The sequence below is a fragment of the Sus scrofa genome, chromosome 17, assembly GCF_054392235.1.
Source record: "Sus scrofa isolate SSC_HxYL_T2T_F1_AM1 chromosome 17, Sscrofa_HxYL_maternal_Yorkshire_Landrace_v2.0, whole genome shotgun sequence".
Lineage (NCBI taxonomy): Eukaryota > Metazoa > Chordata > Mammalia > Artiodactyla > Suidae > Sus > Sus scrofa.
Window position 1 is genome coordinate 69,018,895 of NC_139399.1, and position 22,763 is coordinate 69,041,657.

Below are 22,763 nucleotides of genomic sequence, written 5' to 3' on the forward strand. Positions count from 1 at the left end.
CAGCTGTGCCCCGTCTGTGACCGCCTCACACCCAGCACAGAATCGATGGGCAGCAGGTGCCCGAAACATAAGCGGCGTCAGGTGGTGGTAGCTGCCCACAACCCTGCGTCCTGGCAGCGCCCAGTGTCTGCTGGGAGAGGCTTACACTGTCACTAGTATCCTTCTAACTGGAAGTACTCCGCAGACACCCCAAAGGGCATCCTTTTCAAAACTTGCAAAACAGGAAGATACGCAGGTTTCCACGGGCGGGAGGGAGCCGCTCCCGCGTTTGTTTTGCATTTGTTTAGGAACCATGCTGCTGTTTTTGCCCTCCTACCGGCCCGTTCGCTTTCCCAGTTTTGACGTAGAAGAGAAACCGTCTTCTCATTTAGGTCAAGGTGAAAACATGCAGAAGGGAGTGAAGAAGCACCAGCATGGAAGTCACTGTCTCCAGGTGAAAGGTGACCTGGGGCTTCGAGCTCGAAAATGAAGTCTTTCCGGACTTGAAAAGACACATGAACTCCAGTGTTCGCTGCAGCACTACGCACAGTAGCCAAGACATGGAATCAACCTAAGGGCCCATGGGCAGAGGCGTGGATCAAGAAGATGTGGTCCACCCACGCCTTGGAATATTACTCAGCCGTTAAAAAGGAAAGAAATAGCGGCATTTGCAGCAACAGGGACGGACCTCGAAATGATCATGCTGAGTGACGTCAGTCAGACAGGGAGACAGCGACGTCCAGTGCCCTCGCTGACATGCGGAATCTAAACAAGGTTACAGTCAACCTCTTTGCAGAACAGATTCTGACCCACAGACTTTGAAAAACTTAGGGTTTCCAAAGGGGACAGGTTGGGGGGTAGGGGGACGTGCTGAGGGGGTTGAGATGGAAATGCTGTACAGTTGGGTTGTAAAGATCGCTGTACAACTGTAAATGTAATTAACTTCATTAAGTAATAAAACGATTTTTTCTTAAAAAGTCTTCCCTGGAGGCCTTGCTCCTGGGAAGCACCACGGCCCCCAAGATAACAGCTCCCTTGGAGGAGGGCCGCATGGGGACACCAGGGGGTGAGCACAAACTTGGGGGTGCAGGGGCCCCACAGAGGGGCCCTAGTGGAGTGTGGACTGCTGGCATTTGGCAACCTCACACATCCTCAGAGACCCGACCCCACCCGATGCCATGAGATCCGGAAAGGTCTGCTCTCCCGTGCATGGCAGCCGCTGTCAGAAGCCTCCGCCGTGCGGGATACGCTGGGGACAGTGCTGACAGAAGCTAAGTGAAATGTCATACTTTCAGATTCGATGCACCACTGCAGAGCTGGAATGGGGCCTGTTGTGCCTTCAGAGACTGACAGCGAAATCTCTCATTCTTTCAGCTCCCAACATATGGCATGAAGCAGGGTGTGAAGGATGAGCTTCTTTGCATAGGTGCAGAAAACACGTGCGCCGTTTGCACTGCCTGGCTGCCTAGAAAGATCAGAACAGCTGTGTTTTCTGAGAGCAGAATTCTAATGCTTGGAAGTCGTGTGTCCAGGTTGGTAGTGTCGATACAGAACTAAGACCTACTCGGAGCCGTTAGCGCTTTGCACGGCCGCCGGCAGGGGCAGCGCAGCCGGGAGCCGCACCCCGTCCCTGGGCCGGGGGTGACCAGCCAGCCGGAGACCCTCCAGCGTATGCTGCTCCCGGTCGGGACCCCAGGGTGGCCCTGCAGACTTGGACTGGGCTGCGCACGGGCTGCCGGAACAGCCCGGGGGTTCGTGGTTTGGGGGAGGCTGATGCCTGACCGCCGTCCAGCCCCGGAGCCTGGGGGCCGAGGATGGGAGAGCTCAGGGAGTTCTCTCCCCCTCCTTCACACCGACCCCGTGCCTCCGCTCCTCTCCCCCACTGCTTCCTGGGCGCCGGCCTTTCCCAGGCCCCCGTGAGGGGTTCCCAGGCTCCTTTCCCGGGGCAGGGACCTCTTGGTGTGGGGCTGCCCTGGGCATCACGGGGCGTGTGGCAGAGTCCTTGGCCTCTACCTGTTAGACACCCCTCGATCCACCCCAGACCCGGAGCTGAGAACCACCGCTCCGGGGTGGCCGGTAGGAAAAGGGAGCCCAGCCTTAAGTGGCTGACGCCATCGCATCCTCCGGGACCTTGGTCTGCGTTGTAACCAGGCGCTGAGGGTCCCTAACGGTCTGTTAGCTGACGACCCAGGACAGACTGCTGTGAGCAGGTCCCCGTGGGTGAAGGACCCCAGGGTTCGGGGGCCACATCCCGCTAGACACCCCCACTTCATGTCATACGGGAATGGCCTCTGCATCCTGCTGCAGGGCACGTGTTTACATGGTTTTGTCTGGAGGACGATGGCTCTTCCTCCTCATTACAGCCTGGGCCGCGGGCTTGGTCTATCAGAACCTCAATTTGAAATACGCAGTGACTCGTGGGCACTCTGACCTTCTCCGCGTTCCCACACTGAGTCGGCCAGTGGCCCCATCCTCGCGTAAAGGGCATCGCGGCTGTAAACGCCCACTGATAAGGCCGGAGCAGAGGGGCCTGTCCCCGGGGTTCACAGGCCACCACCCACCCCCATCCAACAGAGTCCTGGCAAGCCCGGGGCAGGGCCGCACAACCCCAGAGGCCACAGGGGGGCCGGGGGGTGCTGGGCTCCTTCTCCACGCGCCGCGCTCAGCCCCGGGACTTGTGTTCAGCGGACTGGCGGCACCCGGCCTTTCCTGGTTATCTTTCCGGGTCCCGGGAGGCGCAGCCCCACCCGTGTCGTTAGCAGTAAAACGAGGGCAGAGCTGGCCGCAAATCACCGTGAAAGAGCAGCTGTGGGCACACGGGGCTGGGGTGAGCAGAAGGCCTGCGGGGCTCCCCGAGGCTTCACGCTTCCACTTCTCCCCAAGACCCACGCACACATCTTCAGACCCCGAGGCCAGCACCACAGGGCCAGCTGGGTCCCCATAGAACTGGAGAAGGTGGGGGACCTTTCAGGGAGGCCACGGTCTCTCGGCAGAACCCCAGGGTGTCAGGAACAAGAGACAGTTGACAACTGAGAAGTGAGCTCGGAGACACCTCCTGTGGTCGCCTCCCTCCCTCAGAGTCCAGCACGAGACTCGATCCTGAGCCTGGGCCAGGGGGACCTGCCCACAGATCGCACGGCGCTTCCACGTTTAGAGCCGCAGGGAACTGGGGTCGAGGCAGAGCCTCGGGACCCGCTCTGCGGATGAACAGACGGAGGCAGGAGCTGACCCCAGGGCCGCCCACTGGCTCCTCTGGTCCCTGTCCCCTGGCTGGGTGGACGGGTGCTGGGACAGGGCAGTGAGCAGGCCACGGGGTCCCCGGTGCTGGGGGCCAGCAATGAACCAGCAGCAGACACAGAGGGTGCTCTTGCAGGGGGAGGCATGGGGACGGGGAGAAGCCAGAACCCGGCCCGGTCCCTCCAGGTCCAGGGGCCCTGGGTCCCCCAGCCTGTCCTGGTCTGAGGCGGCCGGGCCAGCCCCAGAGAGCCATGAAAGGGTGGCACAGTAAGAGTGGCTTGTCATCCTTGTGGAATCAGGTGGCTGGGGCGGGAGCAGAAGTGGGTGAGGAGGTGGGACTGGCCCCAGCGGCCCCTCTGCCCTCCAGGAGTGTCCCACGGCGCCCGACAGACCCTCGCTTTGTGACCGAGCCGCCGCGGGGCCAATTCAGGTGTGGGTGTGTGTTCGTGTGTTGTGAGTCCTTGTCCCCATTTTAGTCATTTTCCCCCGTGTGGAGGTTGACGGCAACCTCGATTCAGAGTCAGAGGGCAGCAGCGCGGCCGTGGCGGTTACACACCTGCAGAGTCCTGGATGTGCACCTTCAGGCCACGAGGCTGCTCGTGCCTGAGCCGCAGCGTCCCGAGCGCTCTGCGAACCCAGCCAGGGGCGGCGCGGCCGCGGGGAAGGCCCCGGGCCTGCGCCTCGGCTGGTCGTCTTTTCCAACGCGATTTGCGGCCGGCCTGCTCTTCCGTTTGATGGAAACATTGAGTCCTTAACTGCACCTGCCGCTTTCCTCCAAAGCAGACGGCGCCTGCTTATTACTCGACGGGGTCCCCTGGGTGTGAGCCCCACAGGAAGGCGTGTGCGTGCGTGTGCCGTGCTGGGGTCACGCAGCCTCCTCCTCTGCACACCGGTGTGTTGTGTTGTGTGTGCCGTGGTCGGTGCTGTGGTGGGAGGAGGGCCGTGAGCCCGACGGGCGTGACCCTGTCTCTGCCGAATTCCCGGCAGGCGGCCCCGAGGGCTCCCGGAACCGCCAGGGATGTTGTCAGCGGCACAGAGACCAGGCCGTGTTCAGTGTCGGGGGCCGGGCTGCTCCTTCCTTCAGCGTGCAGTGGAGCCCCTGCGTCGCGACAGGGCTGGTGGACGTGCAGGGACCCTGACGTCACAGGGCTTCCTTCCTAGTCTGAGGAGACAGGCGAGAAACACACACACACACACTCTCTCTCTCACGTTACCCTCCATCGTATTGCAGCACAGTGACTAGGTATAGGTCCCTGTGCTGTACAGCAGGCTCTCCTTGCTTGTCCACTCCAAAAGCAACAGTTTGCCTCCAGGAACCCCAACTCCCGGTCCATCCCACCCCCTCCCCCCGCCACGACGACAACTCTGAAATGTGCCAGTATCTGATCTCTCCCATCTAGACCAGGGGTTCTCCGTCTCAGGACTGCTGAGCCAGCTCCCTGGGGGGCCGTCCAGGGCCTCAAAGGATTGTCGGCAGCCTCTCTGCCCCCCCACCCCCTGCTGGGTGCCAGTAACACACTCCCCAGCTTGTGACCCCCAGGGACCCCGGGGGGCCAGAATCGCCTCCAGTGGGAACCAGCAGTTTAGATGGTGAGCCTTCACTCCGCGAATCCTGGACTAGACCAGCCGCAAAGGCCATGTCTAGTTAACAAGCAGCGGAGCCCAGAAGGGCACAGGGGCTCGAGGCCCCGCTGGGTGCCCGGGGCTCCTACACCAGCCAGTCGCTGACCCCCCTCAGCCACCAGAGCGCCTCCCTCCTCGGCACCGCTCGGGCCTCACGCTTGAGCCTGGCGGCCTCCTGGAGCTTCAGGATGCTCTTCCATCCAGAAGTGCTGCCCCCGCCCGCCGGGAGTCTGTGCCCAGGCCTCTGCAGGCCTCAGGCGGGGTTGCTGTGACGGATTCCAGGGTAAGAGCAGAATGGTGTCCAGCCACCTGGGAAGGCTGCGCCCCTTCCAGCCAGCGGGCAGGGGGCTCCCCCCTCCCCCACCACGCCCCCCACCACACCTCGCTGTGAACGGCGGCACTTGGGCTGCGCCTGTGCGTCGAGGTTTAGGTGAGCAGTAACGTCCTGCTCCAGGGCCACCTCGCGGAGCAGCAGGGCTCGTAGCGCACGGAGGACGCCATCCCGGCAGCGCCTCCCTGGGTCTCCGAGCCCGAGGCCGACAGCGCTTCCAGAAAGCCCCAGCCGTGTCCTCTCCTGCCACTTCCAAGGGAACCTCCATCGGGAGCCCAGCCCACGAGGGGCTCACTCTGACCCTCTCGGGCCCCGGGCGTGCGTCACAGGCAGACTAATGGCGGTGTCGCCTGGCAGTTCACTCTGCCGGCTTGGGACCCAGCACCCGGTCGTCTCTAGCAGCAGACGCCCCAGCAAAGTTTTAAATGAGGCAGAAGCCTGCTGAACAGCCAGCAGGCTCCATTCGCAAGGGGTTTGCTGGGTTCTCCTGCACACCTTTGTGTCAACAAAGAAAAAAGACATCACTAACGGCCAAATCAAATACCCCAGTTGTGTCAAGATTCCCCAGGTGTGGAGTGCAGCACTCGGCGCCCCTTGTAAATTCCACGGCGCTTCCTGCCCCTACAGACGCCTGGAGAGCTTCGGTTGCGGGCCCTGGCTTAGCTCAGCCCCTCTCTCCCACCCCCAGCCCAGACACAGGGGGTGGGAGGAGCAGCCCACCTCCCGCTCTCGGCTGCAGTGGGGCGGGGGTGGGGGTCCCAGGACCCTGACCCACAGCTGGGCGGCCCTGGTCCCGATTTGGGGCTGGTTGGAGGAGGCTCTGGAGGGACGAACCAGGCACCACCCAAGAAGCTCTTGACAATTGGGAAAAAGCTCCAACTGGCCTCATTTGCAGGAGACCCACGTCTCTCAGCAGTGACATGTGTGGACAGTTGGTATAAATGCAAGAGGGAGAAAGACGGATGTGACGAACCGACGGCTTCTCGGGAGCAGAGAAAGCTCAGCCACAATGCGGGCTCCGGGGGAGAAGGACAGACAGAACCACAGCCCCGCCTGGAAGCTGGGACACAGACCACGGCGTCTGCCGCAGGAAGAGGCCAGAGCCAGCTCCGCGCCCATTCTCGGTCAAGCACACCCCCCCCCAGCATTTCGGTGATGCGGGGCTAAGGTCGGGGCTAACGTCCCCTCCGGTGCTCTGCACCCGTTGAGATGAGCAGAGAGCCTGAGCAGGACAGGGTCGGGGCAGATAGGTGTTCATGGTAAGCCTCAGCCCCCAGCCTGCCCTGGAACTGCCCGATCCAGGGGTACCTTGAGGCGTCCCAGGCTCCGAAAACAGACACCTGAACCCAGGATGCTGGCTCCCACGGGGCTGCGGCGGTCGGGGTCCCCTACACCTGCCTGCTTCCGCTGGGCGAATGTGTGATGCTGGAAGGTTCTGGGCACCGTGTGCAGTGATGTAGGAACAAACAGAACTCCCGCTTAGAGCACGCCTTGCTGGGGGCGGTGGAAAGTCACCGCACGAAGCGGGGAGACGTGTCGGGGCAGCTCCCATCCTTTGCGGGCTCGTCTGGGGAGGCACAGTGCTGGGCGGGGGGTCGGTTAGGACCTTGGGCTTCCAGGCAGACGACAGAGCCAGGGTCAAGGGCCAGCTGCACGGCCTGTGGAGCTGGGGGCTTTGCAGGAGCCAGTCCACCTCCAGGGAGGGCAGCGGGAGCGCTCACTGAGCTGCATCCATGCTGGGCTCGGAGGATCCAGCCGCCCCAGGCCCAGGGCAGGGTCAGGAGAGGAAGCCCGGCCTGTGCGTTTCCTCCAAGGAGCCGTGCGAGCCCTTTCCACACCCGCGCTGCCCACAGCCTGCCGCACCTGCAGGAGAGGGAGGCCAGCCCTGGGCCCCGGGACATCCCCGCCCGGCCAGGTCCTGCTGCGCCCGCACGTCCGTGGACGTCCCAGTGCCTCCTCCGTGGATGTCCTCTGCTCCTGTGTCTCCCTGCCTCGTGGGTGCTCACGGCGGGCATCTGCGTGGTGTCTGTGAGGCGCCAGGGAGGAGCCGCGGAGACACCCGCCTCTGCTTTGAAGGCCGTGGCCTTGGTTTGCAGACGGGATGTGCTGGCCCTGCCCCGAGTGGACGGATCTTCCACCGGGCTTGTCCTCGGGACACCCCTTCTCCCTCCGAGTGGTCGAGTGGCCGCGTGTGTCTTGGGGCTCCCTCCCCCGGCGCCTCCCCCAGCTTCTAGCTGGGGTCCCCACAGCTCCCTCGCCGTGTTCGCCCAACACGCCCAGGCCTGGCAACTTCCCAGGTGTTTGTTTTCCCTGAAACACAGGTGGAAACTACTTACACAGAAGCGTTTTAGCGGGAGAAGCTGAGAAGGGGTGGCCGTGCCTCCTCTTTGGGAGAGACGAGCCGCCGTGGCTCTGGGACTGTCGGGGTGATGTCGGGGTGCTCCCCAGACTGCCCACGGTGCTGCACCGGGAGGAGGGGGTGCCTGTGGCCCCCTCCTTGACAAGACCGCCTCGTCAAGCCCTCCCGGTGGGCAGCAAAAACCCTCTCATCAGGGCTGTTCCGTGCACACTTCTGGGCCGCCTGCTGCGTGCCAAGCCCGCAGGCCACTGGGAGGGTGAGAGGCCAGGGCTGACGGGCAGGTGGGGCTGGTCCAGGGGCCCACCTCTGGGGCCAGGGGCAGGTGTCTGGGTGGGGGCTGGTATTTAGAGTATTTTGACGGAGAATCGAAGCTCCCTCCTGGGTGGGGGGCGGGGGTGGGGGGCTGGCTTGCCCACCTCCTCCTCAGAGGCTGAGACAGAAGACGCCTTCTCAGCCAGGAAGTCCTTCTGTCCGTGGGATGTGGCCACATGGTACCACTGTGTTATCAGTGACAAAGGTAACACGTCACCCCCCAGTTCAGCGGCTTCCAAAGCAGTAGACGCCGATGCCGGCCGGCATAGTGGCTGATAAGTCCAGGAGCAGCTTGGCTGGGCGGTTCTGGCTCAGAGCCTCCCACGAGGTTGCCGTCAAGATGGGCCCCTGTGGCTTGGCTGGGCTCGGGGATCCACCTGCACCGTGGCTGTCGGCACGAGGCCTGAGTTGACGAGGACGCGCCACGGGGCTGCTCGGGCATCCCCACCGCCTGGCGGAGGAGCCCAGGTGGACCACCTGAGACAGGGCAGGATGGAGGCGGGCTCAGCCTGGAAGTCATGTCGCCAGTGCCCTGTTTAGGGTGGAGGGGGGTCCACAACGACTGGCCACTGTCCCCGGCCTGGCTGCCTCGGAGGAACTGGGAAGGACAGCTGGAGATGTGTCTGCCCCAGGGGTGGGAGTGGGGGTCTCAGCGGGGGAGCCTCCTGGGCTGTCACTTCCTCCGGGGGTCCTGTCCGTGCTCCTCATGCCCCCAAACCCACTCTAACACCTGTGCCCTGCTCGGGGCCTCCACGTTCCCTGATCTCCGTTCAGGGACGTGTCTGCAGGTTTATTCCCGCTGTTCTACCCTTGACGCCAGGCAGGGGGTTGCCTGGGGCAGGGTCACAGCGCAGAAGCCGTAATCCCGGCGGGGAGCCTGGCCGGACGAGTGGGCTCTGGCGTCAGCATGGACCACTGCCCGGGAGAGCGGGCGGGCGGCTCAGCCACGTGCGGCCCGCAGGGCACTTGCTGCCTCCCTGAAGCCACTGCTGTGTGCTGGCAAGGGCAGTGCCCGGGCTCCTCAAGTGGAGCCCAGGTCGGAGTCAGCAGGTCCTCAGGAGGGAGACCCCTTTGGAAGGGCAGCTGCCGGAACGCAGCGCCCACAGGCTGAGCTTCGTGTGGCCAGCAGGGCACCTGGACTTTTTCTTTTTAAGAATTTATCTTTTCAGAGAATTTTAGGTTCACAACAAAATTGAGTGAAAGGCAGAGATCTCCTCTGTCCCCCTGCCCCGCCCCCCAGAGAGCCTCCCCCACCACCGGGGGTGGGGGGCTCTAGTAAGAAGCGAGCAGCTTCCATCAGGGCTCCTCTTGGTGCCGTGCCTTCTGCGGGTTTGGACAAACGTGTCGCGACGGGGATGCCCTCAGGGTGACACTGCAGTGTCGTGCAGGGCGGTTTCACGGCCCTCCCGTCCTCTGGGCGCCTCCCCCCGACCCCTCCCCCCGTACCCCTGGCACCGCTGGTCTTTTCGCCGTGTCCACGGTTCTGCCTTGTCCGGGACGTCGTGCGGGTGGAATCACGCACGAGGTCGCCTTTTCAGATTGGCTGCTCTCACTCATAATACGCATTTACGTTTCCTCTGTGCCTTTTCAAGGCTTGGTGGCTCCTTTATTTTTCGTACCGAATAATAGTTCATTGGATGAGTCAGTTTATTCATCTCTTCACCTGCGGAAGGACGTCTTAAGATTCGCGTTTTGGCAGCTGTGACTAAAGCTGCTTTAAACATCCGTGTGCGTGCGTTTGTGGGGACAGAGGCTTTCAGTTTGGGGTTAGGTACCAAGGAGCACAACTACCGGGTCGTGTGGTACGAGTGTGTTGAGTTCTGCTACCACCCTTCAAACTGTCTTCCGAGGTGGTGGCGCCACTCCACGGCCCCCCGGAGATGAGCGTGCGCCCCGTTGCTCCACGTCCTCGCCAGCATTTGCTGCTGTCGGTGTCCGGCGCCGGTCGTCCTGGTGGGTGGGAGCGGTGTCTCCCTTTAGTCTGCAGCTCCTGGCGGCGCGCGAGGCGGACCGTCCTTCCTCGGGCTCGTTTGCTCTCCGGAGTCTTCTTTCGTGCGGAGTCTGTTGAGGGGTTTTGCCCACTTTTAAACTGGGAGTTTCTTGTTGAGTTTCCAGGGGTCTTTGCGTATTTGGGGTAACCATTCTTTATCAGACGAGTCTGCTGCAAATGCATTCTCCTAGTCTGCGGCTTGTCTTGCGGTTCTCTCGTCCTTCACGGAACAGGAGCTTCTGGTGCTGATGGATGGAGAGTCCTGCGTACAGGTCGCGCCTTTGTATCTAAGAGGCACCTCCATGCCCGGGGTCACTCACATTTTCCTCATGTTACCTTCTAGGAGTTCGGTAGTGTTGCATTTTGCATTTTGGTCTGTGACCCGTTTCGAGTTCATTTTTGTGAAGGTGTAATGTCTGTGTCACATTTTTTTTTCCCTGTATCTGGAAAGTTCCAGCACCGTTTGTTGAAGAGACTCTCTTTGCTCCATGGTGTTGCCTCTGCTCTTTCGTCGAAGATCCATTGACTATATTTATGGGGTTCTGTTTCCGGGCTCTCTGTCCCGTTCCACGGATGTGTTTGTGTAGTCTTTGGCCCGTACCGCAGCCTCGATTGCCTTCGCTTTATAACCAGTCTTGGCGTTGGGTAGTGTCTGTCCTCTTTGTTCCTTGTCCTTCGATACTGTGTGGACTGCTCTGGGCCTCCTGCCTCCTCTCCACGTAAACCTTAGAATCAGCGCATCCATTTCCACAAAACAGCTTGCCGAGATTTTGAACGTGATTCCACTGAATCTGTGGATCGGGTTGGGAAGAACTGACCTGACGTATCAGTCTTCCTACCCGTGAGCGTGGGTTCTGTCTCCATTTATTTAGCTCTTCTTTGATTCCACTCATCAGAGTTTTGCAACTTTCCTCATATAGATCTTATATAAACTGTGAGATTTATACCTAAGTATTTCATTTTTGGGGTGCTCTTGTAAGTCATATTGTTTTTAACTTCAAATCCCATCTGTTCCTTTCTGGTGTATAGAAAAGCGATGGGAGTTGCCATTGGGGTGCAGCAGAAATGAATCTGACTAGTATGAGGATGTGGGTTTGATCCCTGGCCTTACTCTGGGTTGGGGACCCGGCATTGCTGTGAGCTGGGGTGTAGGTCGCAGACAGGGCTCAGATCCCGCGTTGCTGTGGCTGTGGTGCAGGCTGGCAGCTACAGCTCTGATTCAACCCCTAGCCTGGGAACTTCCATATGCTGCAGGTGCAGCCCTAAAAGGCAAATATATATATATGATGAACTCCAATATATTAGTCTTGTATCCAGTAATGTTGCTGCAATCAGTTATTAGTTCTGGTTTTACAAACAAAAACAGTTTTATTTCTTCTTTCCCGATCAGCATATCTTTTATCTCCTATTCTTGCCTTATTGCTTAGCGAGGACTTCCAGCACGATGGTGAAAAACCGTGATGGGACCAGGCCTCTTTGCCTCGTGCCTGATCTTGGTGGGACAGTTTTGAGTTCCCATCATTAGCATGGTGTTAGCTGTCTAATTTTTTGAGGTAGTCTTTATTAAGGTGAGGAAAACAGAGTTTTTATCATGAATAGGTGTCAGATTTTTGGGTTTTCTGCATGTGTGGATGTGATCATGTGATTTTAGTTTTAGCCTATTCATGTGATGTATTACATTAACTGATTTTTGAATGTTGAACCAGCCATGCACACATGGGATAAAGCCACTTAGTCATGGCATGTAGTTTTCATGCATTGTTGGATTTGATTTGCTAGTATTTTTCGAGGATTTTTGCATCTGTGTGTGGGAGTGTTGATTTCCACCCAAACCAGAAGAGCCAGACACTCCGCTGATCCAGAGGCCCCTCCCCAGTGCCCAGCCCATGGGCAGCTCAGTCCTGCCTCCTGATTGGCTGGAATGCCACTGATGTCTGCCTTGGTCTGGGTTGAAGCCACTGTTGTCCCCTACCAAGGTGATGGCAGTGTCTGCTGTCCTGCCTCAGCCAAAGGGCCTGTCTCTCCCTGCTTGACACCCTGGGCGCACACGCCAACTCGCCTGGGTACCTCTTGTCCCAGCTCCCGCTCCAGCCTCGCACAGCCCTTGCAGGCCTTCCTCTGCCTGGAGCAGACTACTTCCCCAGGTGTTTGCAGCCTGCCCCGTCCATCCCTTGGGTCTCAGGGAAATGTTGCCTCCTCCAGGAAGCCACCCAGAATCCCCAGCTGAGGCCCCCTGGTTCTTCCTCTGGCTGCATGGCTCTATTCGCCCCACCCTCACATGGGGCAGTGCCACCTTTGCTGTGGGCACTTCTCAGAGTGGGACCACAGACAGACACTGGCCCCTGGTTGTTTATTATAGATCAGGACCAGAGAAGCGCAGAAATCAAGAGTGAGCATTTAGGGGACTGCAGCAAAACTCTGCCACCGTCTCTCCTCGGGAGTTCATCTTTGCTGTATTTTACAAAACTATCAGTGTGTGATAGAGATTGAATTAAAAAGCAAAACACTGGGAGTTCCCATTGTGGCCCAGCAGTAATAAACCCGACTAGTATCCATGAGGATGCGGGTTCGATCCTTGGCCTTGCTCAGTGGGTTAAGGATCCAGTGTTGCCATGAGCTGTGGTCTAGGTCGCAGATACAGCTCGGATCTGGCGTTGCCGTGGCTCTGGTGTAGGCCAGCAGCCACAGCTCCAATTCAACCCCTAGACTGGGAACTTCCATATGCTGTGGGTACAGCCCTAAAAAGACCAAAAAACCCAAGACAGCGGGACAGATTGGGCAGCGGGGAGTGGGCATTGCCCTGTACCTGCCTTCCCCCTAATGCAGGCTTTCCGGTGGAGGCAGGCCTGGGGTGCCTGGGAACGTGTGGAGGAGACAGGCCCGAGTTGGCAGGTGACCCCAGAGCCCCGGTACCTGCCGCCCGTCACCCCGCACCTGGACGGCGTGGCCGGCTGCCTGCCTGACGAGCTCGGAGCCTGCCTGCCCCTCTCTCCAGGGAGTGCGAGCACATTCAGGAGACTGTGGCCAAGCACGGCCACTTCCGGGACAGCTGCTATCTGCAGATTCAATCAGGATTGTCAAGAACCCCAGCTGATCACTTTCTAATGATGAGTTGTTACTGCCAGCTAATCTCAAGGTGAAAAGAGGACTGGCAGCGCAGGTCCTACAGTTTCTCCAGTGAACGGGGCACAAGGGCGCCGTGAGTTGCAGCGTTTGGGCGATGCTCCCTAGAGGCCCTCAGCATCTTCACAAGCCCTAGTGGATGGGCTGGGGAGGGAGGCTTGTCCCTTTTTCCTTTCTTCACAGATGGCACAGGCTAATTATTCTCGTTTGTGCAACACCTTCCACCTCTGTAGGCTTTTTCCAAAATGTTGGGAAACAGATGATCACGTCTGCTTTTGTAGCGTGCGAGAGTTTTTCCATTAACATGATCGGGCAGGGCCATCTGCGTGGTTAGCGGGACGTGTGCCACCAGCCGCACGTTTAAAACTTGGGAACAATGGCCGAGTGGGATGCTTGGCGCCTGTCTGGGGCTGCCCGGGAGGGGCCGGGGGTGCAGAGTCCAGAGGGCTGCGCGGGTGGGCATCCCACAGCCCTCCGCACTTCTCAGCCACTCACCCTGCCTGGGTGGCGCCCCCGGCCCAGGCGGAGGATAACCGAGCCGGAAAACTTTCCAGAAGGAAAGGTGGTTGGGAGTCCCTCTGCTGCCAGCTGGTCCTCGGACAGGTGAGCTCACCTCTCTGAGCATCAGCGTGGAGGAGACGTTGCAGCCCACAGGCTCCCAGGGCTCCTGGACCTGGGAAGTGGCGGGGAGGTGTTTAAGGTTGACTAGAAGTTTCCAGAGGACGAATGACAACCAGGAGATGCAGCCGTGCCAGGCCCTCTGTCCTCCGGCAGCTCCTGAGTCATCTGTCCTGCGGCAGGAGGCCTCCCGGCCCTCGTCAAGTGCATGTTTATGCCACTTGTAATCACAGCGGTGCAGGTCGGTGAGCAGGGATGTGGCCACATGACATCCTAGCCCACCCGCCTCCGGCCTCAAGCAGCAGGGGCCGGTGGCGCCAGTGTGGACAGAGCCGTGTTCATCTGACACGTGTTTACACAGCACTGCAGATACGAGACGAGCTGACTGGTTCAGGCATCAGACTCTCCTTCGTTCACTCAACAACAGCCTGCTGAGCCCCGCCTGGGGCTGGGCGGGGAGCTGGAGGCCAGGTGGCGGGCCTGCCCTCAGGGATCGTGCCAGCTAGGGAGGGCTCATCGGATTCCTGGGGCCCCCGAGACAAAGCAGCACAAACACAGTACTTACACGCGTGGGAAAGGGTTGCCTGACAGGGTCCAACGTGAGGCTGCTGTCGCGGGCGGCAGGGCTGGGGCCGCGGCGCCGCAGGCCGGCCTCGCTCGGCCCCTCAGCTCCCGGCTGCCGTCCCTAGGGCCTCCCCGCCTTCAAAACCAGCAGGGCGGCATCTTCGGTCTCTCCCACCCGCTCCCCTCCTCACCTCTGCTCATGAGGCGCCTTGGCGGGTGGTAAGGGCCGCCCGGATCACCAGGAGAGTCTCCCGTCTCGGGATCCCCAGCCAATCACGTCAGAAAAGTCCCTCCGGCCACGGAGGCTGGCGTGTTTGCAGGCTCCGGGACTCCACCAATGAAAGTGATTGGCTCACAGAGATCTGCTGCTGCAAGACCCAGGGCGGGGGCGAGACGGGGGCCAGGAGAGGCGTCTGCCCTGATGTTTCACCTGCAGGGAGGGGAGCCTGCGCGGCCACAGGGAGTGGTCAGCGCAAGGGTCCTGCAGAGTGAGGACAGATTGTGGCGCACACAGACGAGTCGCCTGGGGTCTGTGGCAGAGACACCGGCCCCACAGGGAGGGAGGGGCCGCAGAGGATGAGCAGGTGAGGGCCAGGCCCTGGGCTGCTCTGCAGGCTGGGAGAGGCGCTCAGGGACACACGAGGAGCAAGGACGGGCAGGAGGAACTGAGTAAGTGGTGAGGCTGGGCCTGGAGCCCAGCAGGCCGATGAGGGGGCCCAAGGTTTGCGGAGGGTCCTGGGGCCATGGGGGTGGGCGGGGGTCGCCCTGCAGCCCGAGAGGCAGCGGGAGGTGCCTCGATAGGGGGTGAGGGGCTGAGAAACATGCAGAGGGGGCCGGGGGAGGGAGGGTGCTAGGAGGCTCGCACGCCTCTGGCCGGCGCCGTGGAGGCCTGGAGAGGGATGCCTGGCCATCGTGGGAGATACCCGGCCCCGCCCCTTCCCCTCTCCTCACCTCCTCCTGAACAGCCTGAGGCCTGTATCGGACCCACTGTCGCAGCGAACAATCCCGCAGGCCCATCCCTGGCCCTAAAGGAGCTTCCAGTCCCAGGGACAAACCCATAACCGCAGGGGAGGTCCGAGAGATCAGAGGGGCGGGGACCAGAAATGAGGGAGGGGGAGGCCCCAGTCGCAGACGTGTCCTCCTGTCCAGCTGTGTGCTGGGGGCCAGTTACGGAGGCCGACACAGCGCCCGGCCACTGGCCTCCAGGAGAGGGGCCTCTTAGCTTTCAACCGGCGCTGGTGACCAGAATTCTGTGCTGAATAGGCAGGAAGTCATATTTTTTTAATGCTAATGAACTAATGGAAACAAATAGCAGAACCGTCCCTGACCCACCAGGGATGGTCCAGGGACTTGGGACTGAGCAATTAGGGCCGAGAAGCAGATGCTGGAAGGGTCTGGGCCGCCAGGAGCAGTTGAACAGAGCTGTTCTCCCATGTGGTCAGTCCTGGCCCCGTTTTCTCATCCTGACCTTTCAGAGGAGCCTGATCTGTCCTCTACCTGGGCAGATGCACCAAATAAGAAAAGACAAAAAAAAAAAAAAAAAAAAAAAAAAAAACAGACACGGAGAAAGAGCAGCCCGCGCCCACGGCCCTGGGCATTCGCCGGATCCGAGGCCTGGGTGAGGCACAGTTTTAGGACACATGTTAGGAGACCCTCTGGGTCCTGCCGCTCCCAGGGAGGGGGGTGGGCAGAGAAGGGCTGTGCGCCCTGGGGAAGCACAAAGCTGCCCCTCTCGTGCCTCTTCTCCCTGGGCAGGTGGGAACACAGGTCCCCGGTGTTCAAGGAGAGCTCAGGTGTGACAGACGGAAGGACAAGCGACTGGGTACCTCTGCTGGGCAGTGCCTGGCCCGCCTCACCCCCGCTCCTGGGCTGCAGGTGACCCTCACCCTCGGGGGTCGAAGCGCCCCTGTGTTACCTGCACAGGTGTCACCAGATGAGCCGGGACCTCAGTGGAACATTGGGGTTAATCCAAACAAAAGCCGGGGGCCCAGCGCCATGCAACCTCCCCCGCCTCCGCCCCGTCCAGACAGACAGTGTTGGGTCCACGCACAGCCCGGCCATGGAGGCCGTGGTGCCCACGGAGGTCGGCCTTCACCTGCCGAGTTTCCACCCCCGCGGGCTGGGCAGCGGCTGAATCACCAGCCGCCGCTGGGCTCACACAGCTCGTCTGGGCCCGGCCCCAGGGGAACCCCGAGTTCCGAGCTGTGCGTGGCCCTCCCTGGGGTGACACGGGTCGTAGAGGAGGCCGTCCTGTTGGAGGGCGAAACCAGGGTCTGAATCCGGCCGCGTCCTCAGTGTCACCTGCGGGGAGCTCTGGTGCGCTCCGGGCCTGGCAGAGGCTTGTCCGTCTCTGAGGAGGAGGCTGCAGCCTCGCTGGTGCCTGATATGAAGGAACAACTCGGCTGGGGCCTCGCCGCAGTCAGCCGGGCGGCCGGTTCGTTTCTCCTCCTTGCTTTCAAAGCACAAGCTGTTGCTCCCCCGGAAGAGCACGTAACGTGCAAAACATTAGGGATATTGCAGACGGGTTGCATGAAATAACTGCGGAAATATTTCAGCAACGCATTCACCTTCGTTTGCTGCCTCCCTCCCAACCAAGGAGAGAGGATTTCTCCGCGTCTTTATCTCGTGCCTCCAAGTAATTGCTGCTTTAAATCACAAAGCCTCTCCAGTTCAGAAGGCAGAAGGCGCCGGGCTGTAAGAGACGGGGCTCTCACCTCCAAAGCCGCCCGGGGCGGTGCCCCCACCCCCGAGAAACAGCGGGACAGTCAGCAGCCCCGTCCCCAAGGGCCTGTGGACATCGCGGTAAAATTGTAGCACAAGAGGGGCGTCTGGCCTTCCTCTCGCTGCCTTTGTTCTTTCTGTCTGAAGAGTGGATGATTCCTGGGAGTTTGCGGTTCACTCATAATTGTTTTTTAAATTAAGATACTCTGCAGCCCTGACTGCGGAGATAAAGCCGAGGCAGGTGAGGAAGCCGGTCACCTCTGCTCAGAGGAAGCAAGGGGCGAGAGGGCGCGTGCGTGCTGCCGAGCTTGTAAGCGCTGCATCCTGCTGGAAAGGCCGCTGTCTCCTCCCCTCGTCTTCCTGCTTTGCCTGATCACAGCAGAGGAGCCCGGGAGCAGCGAGCACACCTGGGGGGGGGCTGCCCCGAGAGCCTTCACCAGCCTCCTCCCGCCTCCGGGCGCGGTGGCGCCGGGCTTGTGCTGGGCATCTCCTCATTGAATTATGGCAAAATCAAGGCATAGGCTGTTATTTCCGCATCTCCCTTGTTGCTGTGAGTCCACAAATCTGACTGTGGGCTACAGGGTTGTACCTCGTGGTCTGGGGGTGATTGTGCTAGGTCAGACGTGAAGATCAGAGAGGTTTAGCGAACGGTTCAAGGTCACACAGCTCATCCCACGGGCTCCCAGGCCTTAGCTCTTGGGAGGCTGCACGCCATGCTCTTTTGCATCTGCCATAGGCGGGGCACACAGTAGGTGCTGATCACACAGTAGGGACTCTGCAATGACCCTGCACACGACCTTCTCTTTCAGCAGCCAAAGGCTGCCGTTCTCTGAGAGATGCCTGGTCTTTCCGAGGCAAGCCCAGAACCTTCTGTCACCGTCTTCTAATGCGCATCCCGCAGGATCAGGATCGAGACCCACTGGGGACAAATCGAGTCTGGGCCAGCGCGGGGGGCTGCTGGGCGGCGGGACAGCCCCGGGCTCACCCTCTACCTCCAGCCTTCCCAGTTCTCACGGACTAAATCATCTGAAAAAAATCATTCGTGGTTCATTGACCTTTCTGCAAATTTTAATTTACACTCAGGAGTAAAATGTCATATAATTTTTATGCGTTTGGCGGAGCCTCTTTGCTGCGATGTTAAAAAACAATTCTTTATCGAGAGTTCATGTCAGACTGTACAAGGGATAATTACCCTGGATAAACGCTGCATTTGCATAAAGCCCCAGGGGCGGGGCCCCAGAAGGCCGTGGTGGGAGGTGCGGGGATCAGGCCGCGACGTGCGAGGCCAGGATCCATTGCTTCCAAAATGACTTCATTAACTGGCTGTTTTTCCTGCCAGGGGTTAAGCCACTGCAGTGTAGCTTAGATGGGTGGGAATCCGCAGAGATGTCTTCAGGCAAGACCCAGCCGAGCCAAGGCCCTCTCCCTGGCTTCGGGACTGAACGGCAGATGGGGCGCCCGAGCACGGCCCGTCTGCTCAAGGTGCGAAAAGCCGCAGCACTCCCCGCTTCAGGAAGCTCACAGTCTCTTAGGAGAGGAAGAACAGGCCGAGAAGGCAGGGACACGTGCAGACGTGCTCCAGGCCGAGCCGGAACGACAGCAGCGTCTGTTAGGACTGGTTCTTCAGATGCAGGACGCGTGTTGGGCATTTATCTAATTGCCATTTTACGGTGCACAGGAAATCACGGGTGGAGGTGTGGCGGCCGGTCTGTGCAGGAACAGCGCTGTGCCGGTCACGTGCTACTGTCGTTAGCGTGTTGCTGACAGGCTCCTCCCTCCCGCCCTCTGACCCGGTCTTTCCCCATCACTCCGGGGCAGCTGGGGCTGGCCGTGCTGGGTGCCCTGGCCAGTGACCTGGGAGCAAGAGCGGGAGCACCCGCCCAGAAGGAAACCAAAGAGCCGGGGCCTCCATTTCCCAACTCCAGATGCTCCTTGCTTGGCGACGGGAAGCAGCGGAAACCCCTCTCAGCCAGTGTCCCTGACGATGCAGAGCGCAGAGCACCCCACTGCCCGGGAGGTTAGGCGCTTTGGGAACTGCTTGTTATTGCAGCTTAACCCAGCCTCTGCTGACGAATACACCTTGCGTTCCCAATATGCGTCTCCTCCAATGGTAGTAGAATGGCTTGGGTCCAGCCAGTTCAGGTCGACACGTCCCCCTCAGGACTTCCCAGGCCCCGTGTCTCTAGGGAAGATTCCCAAGAGGGGTGCAGTGTACACGTGGCCACGTACCTGAGACCGTGTTCCTGTCCCTCCCCCACACTGGCGCTGGTCGCGGTGTGAACGCGGATGGAGGTCGTGGCCCACCGGGAATGTGCCCTGCATCCTCGGAGCTCTGCAGCAGCAGGATGGGGACCAGGAACGGCCAAACAGGTTCTCAGGGCCACGCCTCCTCGGGGCGGCCCTGGCAGAGGACGGCAGTTCCCAGGAGGGATCGCGTTCTTTCCTCCTGGGCCCAGGTTGCAGTCACTCTCCACCAGGAGGATCCTGTCACGAGCCCGGTGCACGTGTCCCCAAGACCCAACCACCACAGCCCAGGGTGTGTTGGAGGGAGGCCGGTCCTGAAAAGTGCTCAGAGGGCACCGCGGGTGGCCCCATTCTCCCCTTTGTGATATCCTGCAGGGCCTCCTGGAGCCCCGGCGGCCCCGGGTGCCTTCACCTGGTGGCATTGGCTCCTGCCTCCTTCATCTCCTCCCCAGCACCTTGCATCCTGGAGTCCCCAACAAGCTGCCCCTGCCTGGTGCCCGGCTGCATTTGTTCAAGGCCCTGAGGCATCCTTGGTTGACAGGCACCCCAAGGATCTGCTCTTCCCAAGGGGTTCCCAGAAATCTCAAAGCCAAGTGTGACAAGAAGGGTCCAGGACGAAGCTCTGCCGCGGGAAGACCCCGGGAGAGGCCGCCTGCAGTCGGTGCTGGAGCGGGAGGAAGCGTGTTTGCGTTCCCTGCATTCTTTTTCTTTACTTTAGGAAAACGTTTGGCAGCTACCCTGCCTGTGTTTGCAGAGGGAGCAGCTGGTAAAGTTCAGGGTTGAGTTTGGATTCAGCCCCAGCAAACGGAAACTGAAGACGCGCCGGCGAGTGGGGGCCTCGGACACCTGCCCCCGCTGCCGCCACCGCCGCAGGCGGCCAGGGGCTCTGTGCCATCTCAGGCTGTCCCTCCACCCACAGAGAGGTCCCCAGCCCAGGGTGACAAGTGTGCCCCACTCGCAGCGCTGGTGGCCTCGGGTCAGAGCCAGAGCAGCCGGCAGCAGCCTGGGTGCTGCCAGGGTTCAGGGTTCCCTGCCCCCGCCCAGACTCCAGGGAAGGCCTCGTCCTGGGGACCCGGGGTGACCGGAACCTGTGCGCTCGGGGAAATCGAGACGTGGCCCCGGGTGCCCGCTCCAGAGCCCTATGTCCACCGCAGCCCCAGGATCGTGTTGGAGTCATACTGGTGGTTTCTCCCGAAACCAAGGCCCATCCTGACAGAGACATCGGGGGCCCCCGCCCCCGCCGTCCTGAGCACAAAGCAGAGCAGGACAGATGGACCCCTGGGGTGAAGACCCAGAGGGAAGGCTCCCTCAGCACCTCTCTGAGGTGCAAACAAGCTGACGTGTGGTCTGTGTCTCTTTTGCACGGCAGGAGCGGCTGCGTCTGCGCCGGCACGGCGGCGGGGGGCGGGCTGTGCGGGCAGCACGCGCGTGCACACGGAACCACGTGGCTCCCTGCGCCTCTGCCCGTCCTCCCGCCTTCCCTCACCTCCCGAGGGGTTCCGGCATCTGCTTCTTTCTTCACCAGGTCCCCGGAGCACCGTCCCTCCGCGGTGCCGGGAGGGGCCGTGGCTGATCTCACCTCCCTGAGCTGGAGGTGCCCGGACTCACTGCTGGGGCCACCAGCCCCTCCGTGGTCCGGGGGAGCCGCCCGCGGAGCCTTCCCCGGTCTCTCTCAAACGTCGCGTCCTGCCTAGGTGTTTGGAGCGGCTTTGTGACGGCTCTGGGAGGAGAAGGGAGCTGCGAACGGCTGAGTCAGCGCGAGCACGAGAGATGGTCAGTGCTCCTAGGGTGCAGGCACGAGAATCAGCCCTGCAGGTTTGCCCTTCTGGTGAAATGAAGTAAAACCATGGACCAGATCTGGGGGCCCAGCCAGAGCGGCCTGCCGCCACCCCCCCCACCTGCAGAGGACAAGGGAAGGGAGGCAGGGAGAGGTGGCCTCTGGGGACAGGAGAGAGCTGTCTCTCTACCTGGGCCTTAATTGCGCGTGATGTCATTAGCTAGTTCTGATGTGATAGCTCTGGAGAGAGAGAGAGAGAGAGGGGTGGGTCTAAAAATAGCCGGGCCTGCTTCTCCTGGGAAAAGGGGCCCCAGGGCCCGCTCTCCAAGCCTGCAGTCAGCCCTGGCCTCCTCCTCACCACCTCGGCCCACGTGCAGATGTGCTAAGAGCCCGAGAGGGACCGGCAGCCTGTCCGCAGGTGGTGAAGCAGATGCCCCTGGAGGGAGGTGGCCGTGGAGGCGCTACTGACACGCCCTGTCCTGTGCCACAGGCTTATCTGGGGCAGCTGGGCACCTGGGGGCACCACGAAGGAGACTGAGGCAGAAGAGCAGCCAGGAGCTCACGGGTGACCCCCGGGCAAGCGTCAACCTGAAAAAACGCACAAGCTGAAAGTTGGGGGTTGTTTTATTTGGGGCAAGATGAGGGTGATAGTCCAGGAGGCAGCTTTTCAGAGAGCTCTGAGGTACCGCTCCAAGGAGATGGGGGAAGGGCACAATACAGATGTCATTTGGGGGCGGAGGTGCGTGCAACCAAAGCACACGTTTTGCAGAAGGTCGCTGCTAGTCCCCTGAAGGCCGCTGCTGGTCACCAGGAGCAGACATCACCACGGAGGATTGTAGTGCTTTTGTAGGTACGAGGACATGCGAGAGTTGGGCTCTTAAGATCTTTTCCTGAAAATTTCTAACCGTCTGAAGACCTGTCCTGCCAGTTGTCCCAGAGCACAGAGCCCCCACTCCCTGAGCTCCTTTCAGAGGCGTGGAGGGCGGTGGCTGCAGGGACTCGTGACTCAATCCGTGCAGAGGCAGGTGGCGCGGGCTGGCCTCCCGCTCCCGCGAGTGTCCCCCAAGCCCGCCGGGGACGTGCCCACCTGGGAGTGGCATTGCCTCGGTGCTCTCGGGAGCCCGCCCCCGATGCATCCTGAACAGAGCCCACGTGGGGTGGCGTCCCTGCTGTTTATCTCAGGGCACTCACCGGTAACACAGGTGGCAGCCGCCCTTGCCCGAGATGTGGACGGGGTGCCGTCTGGGTGTCGAGTTCGTCCCCGAGCCGGGCAGATGCCAAGCCCTCTGGGAGCACCTGCGGCCGTTGCTGTCGCGGTGATGGTCACGATCGCCTGTCACCAGGGCCCCTGAGAGACGCTTACCTTGCACTTGCCTGACTTCGAAACGGTCACCTGTTGGCAGGGCTGCTCCCACACCTGGGGACAGTGCAGAGAGCCCAGAGCAGTGGTGGAGGGGCACAGCCCGAGGTCAGCGGACCACCCACCCCCAGGCGTGGGAGGCCACAGCCAGACGTGCCCCAGCCTCGCGGAGTCTCACGCCGTTGGTCCGTGTGCACTGCGTTTCTCCTGGGGCCTTGCAGCGTGGGCGTGACCTCTGCTTGTGAACGGACACCTGCGCGTGCTTTTCTCCATGAAGCTCCCGGCAGCCAGAGCTGCTGGGAAGAGTAAAGAGGCCCGAAGTCACGCAGCTGTTGGAGGAGTGACATCGTTTAAGTGACACTTGGGACTTCCTCTGCCTGGTCGGTGTCACTGGGCAGCCTCAAGGCAGGGACAGCCACAGTCACGTCACAACCGGGAGGAAGGCACAGGGCTGGGGGCCCAGGGAGCGGCAAAGCCGGGAGTCTGTCGGCACTGGCTCTGCCACCCGCTGGCCGTGACCCCAGG

At 61.0% G+C, this 22,763-nt stretch overlaps 2 protein-coding genes across 4 annotated transcripts in view; one reads left to right on the top strand and one right to left on the bottom strand.

Moving 5' to 3' along the window:
* Window positions 1–22,763, top strand: part of CDH4 (cadherin 4) — a 495,180-nt gene that overhangs the window by 327,066 nt on the left and 145,351 nt on the right. The window lies entirely within an intron of this gene.
* On the bottom strand, window positions 21,485–22,695 carry LOC146395420 (uncharacterized). The gene is made up of 3 exons (XM_085003316.1): window positions 22,417–22,695; window positions 22,070–22,295; window positions 21,485–21,719 (listed from the first exon to the last, which is right to left on the bottom strand). Exons 1-3 carry the CDS (start codon window positions 22,583–22,585, stop codon window positions 21,683–21,685), a joined length of 432 nt encoding a protein of 143 aa, XP_084859442.1. The 5' UTR covers window positions 22,586–22,695; the 3' UTR covers window positions 21,485–21,682.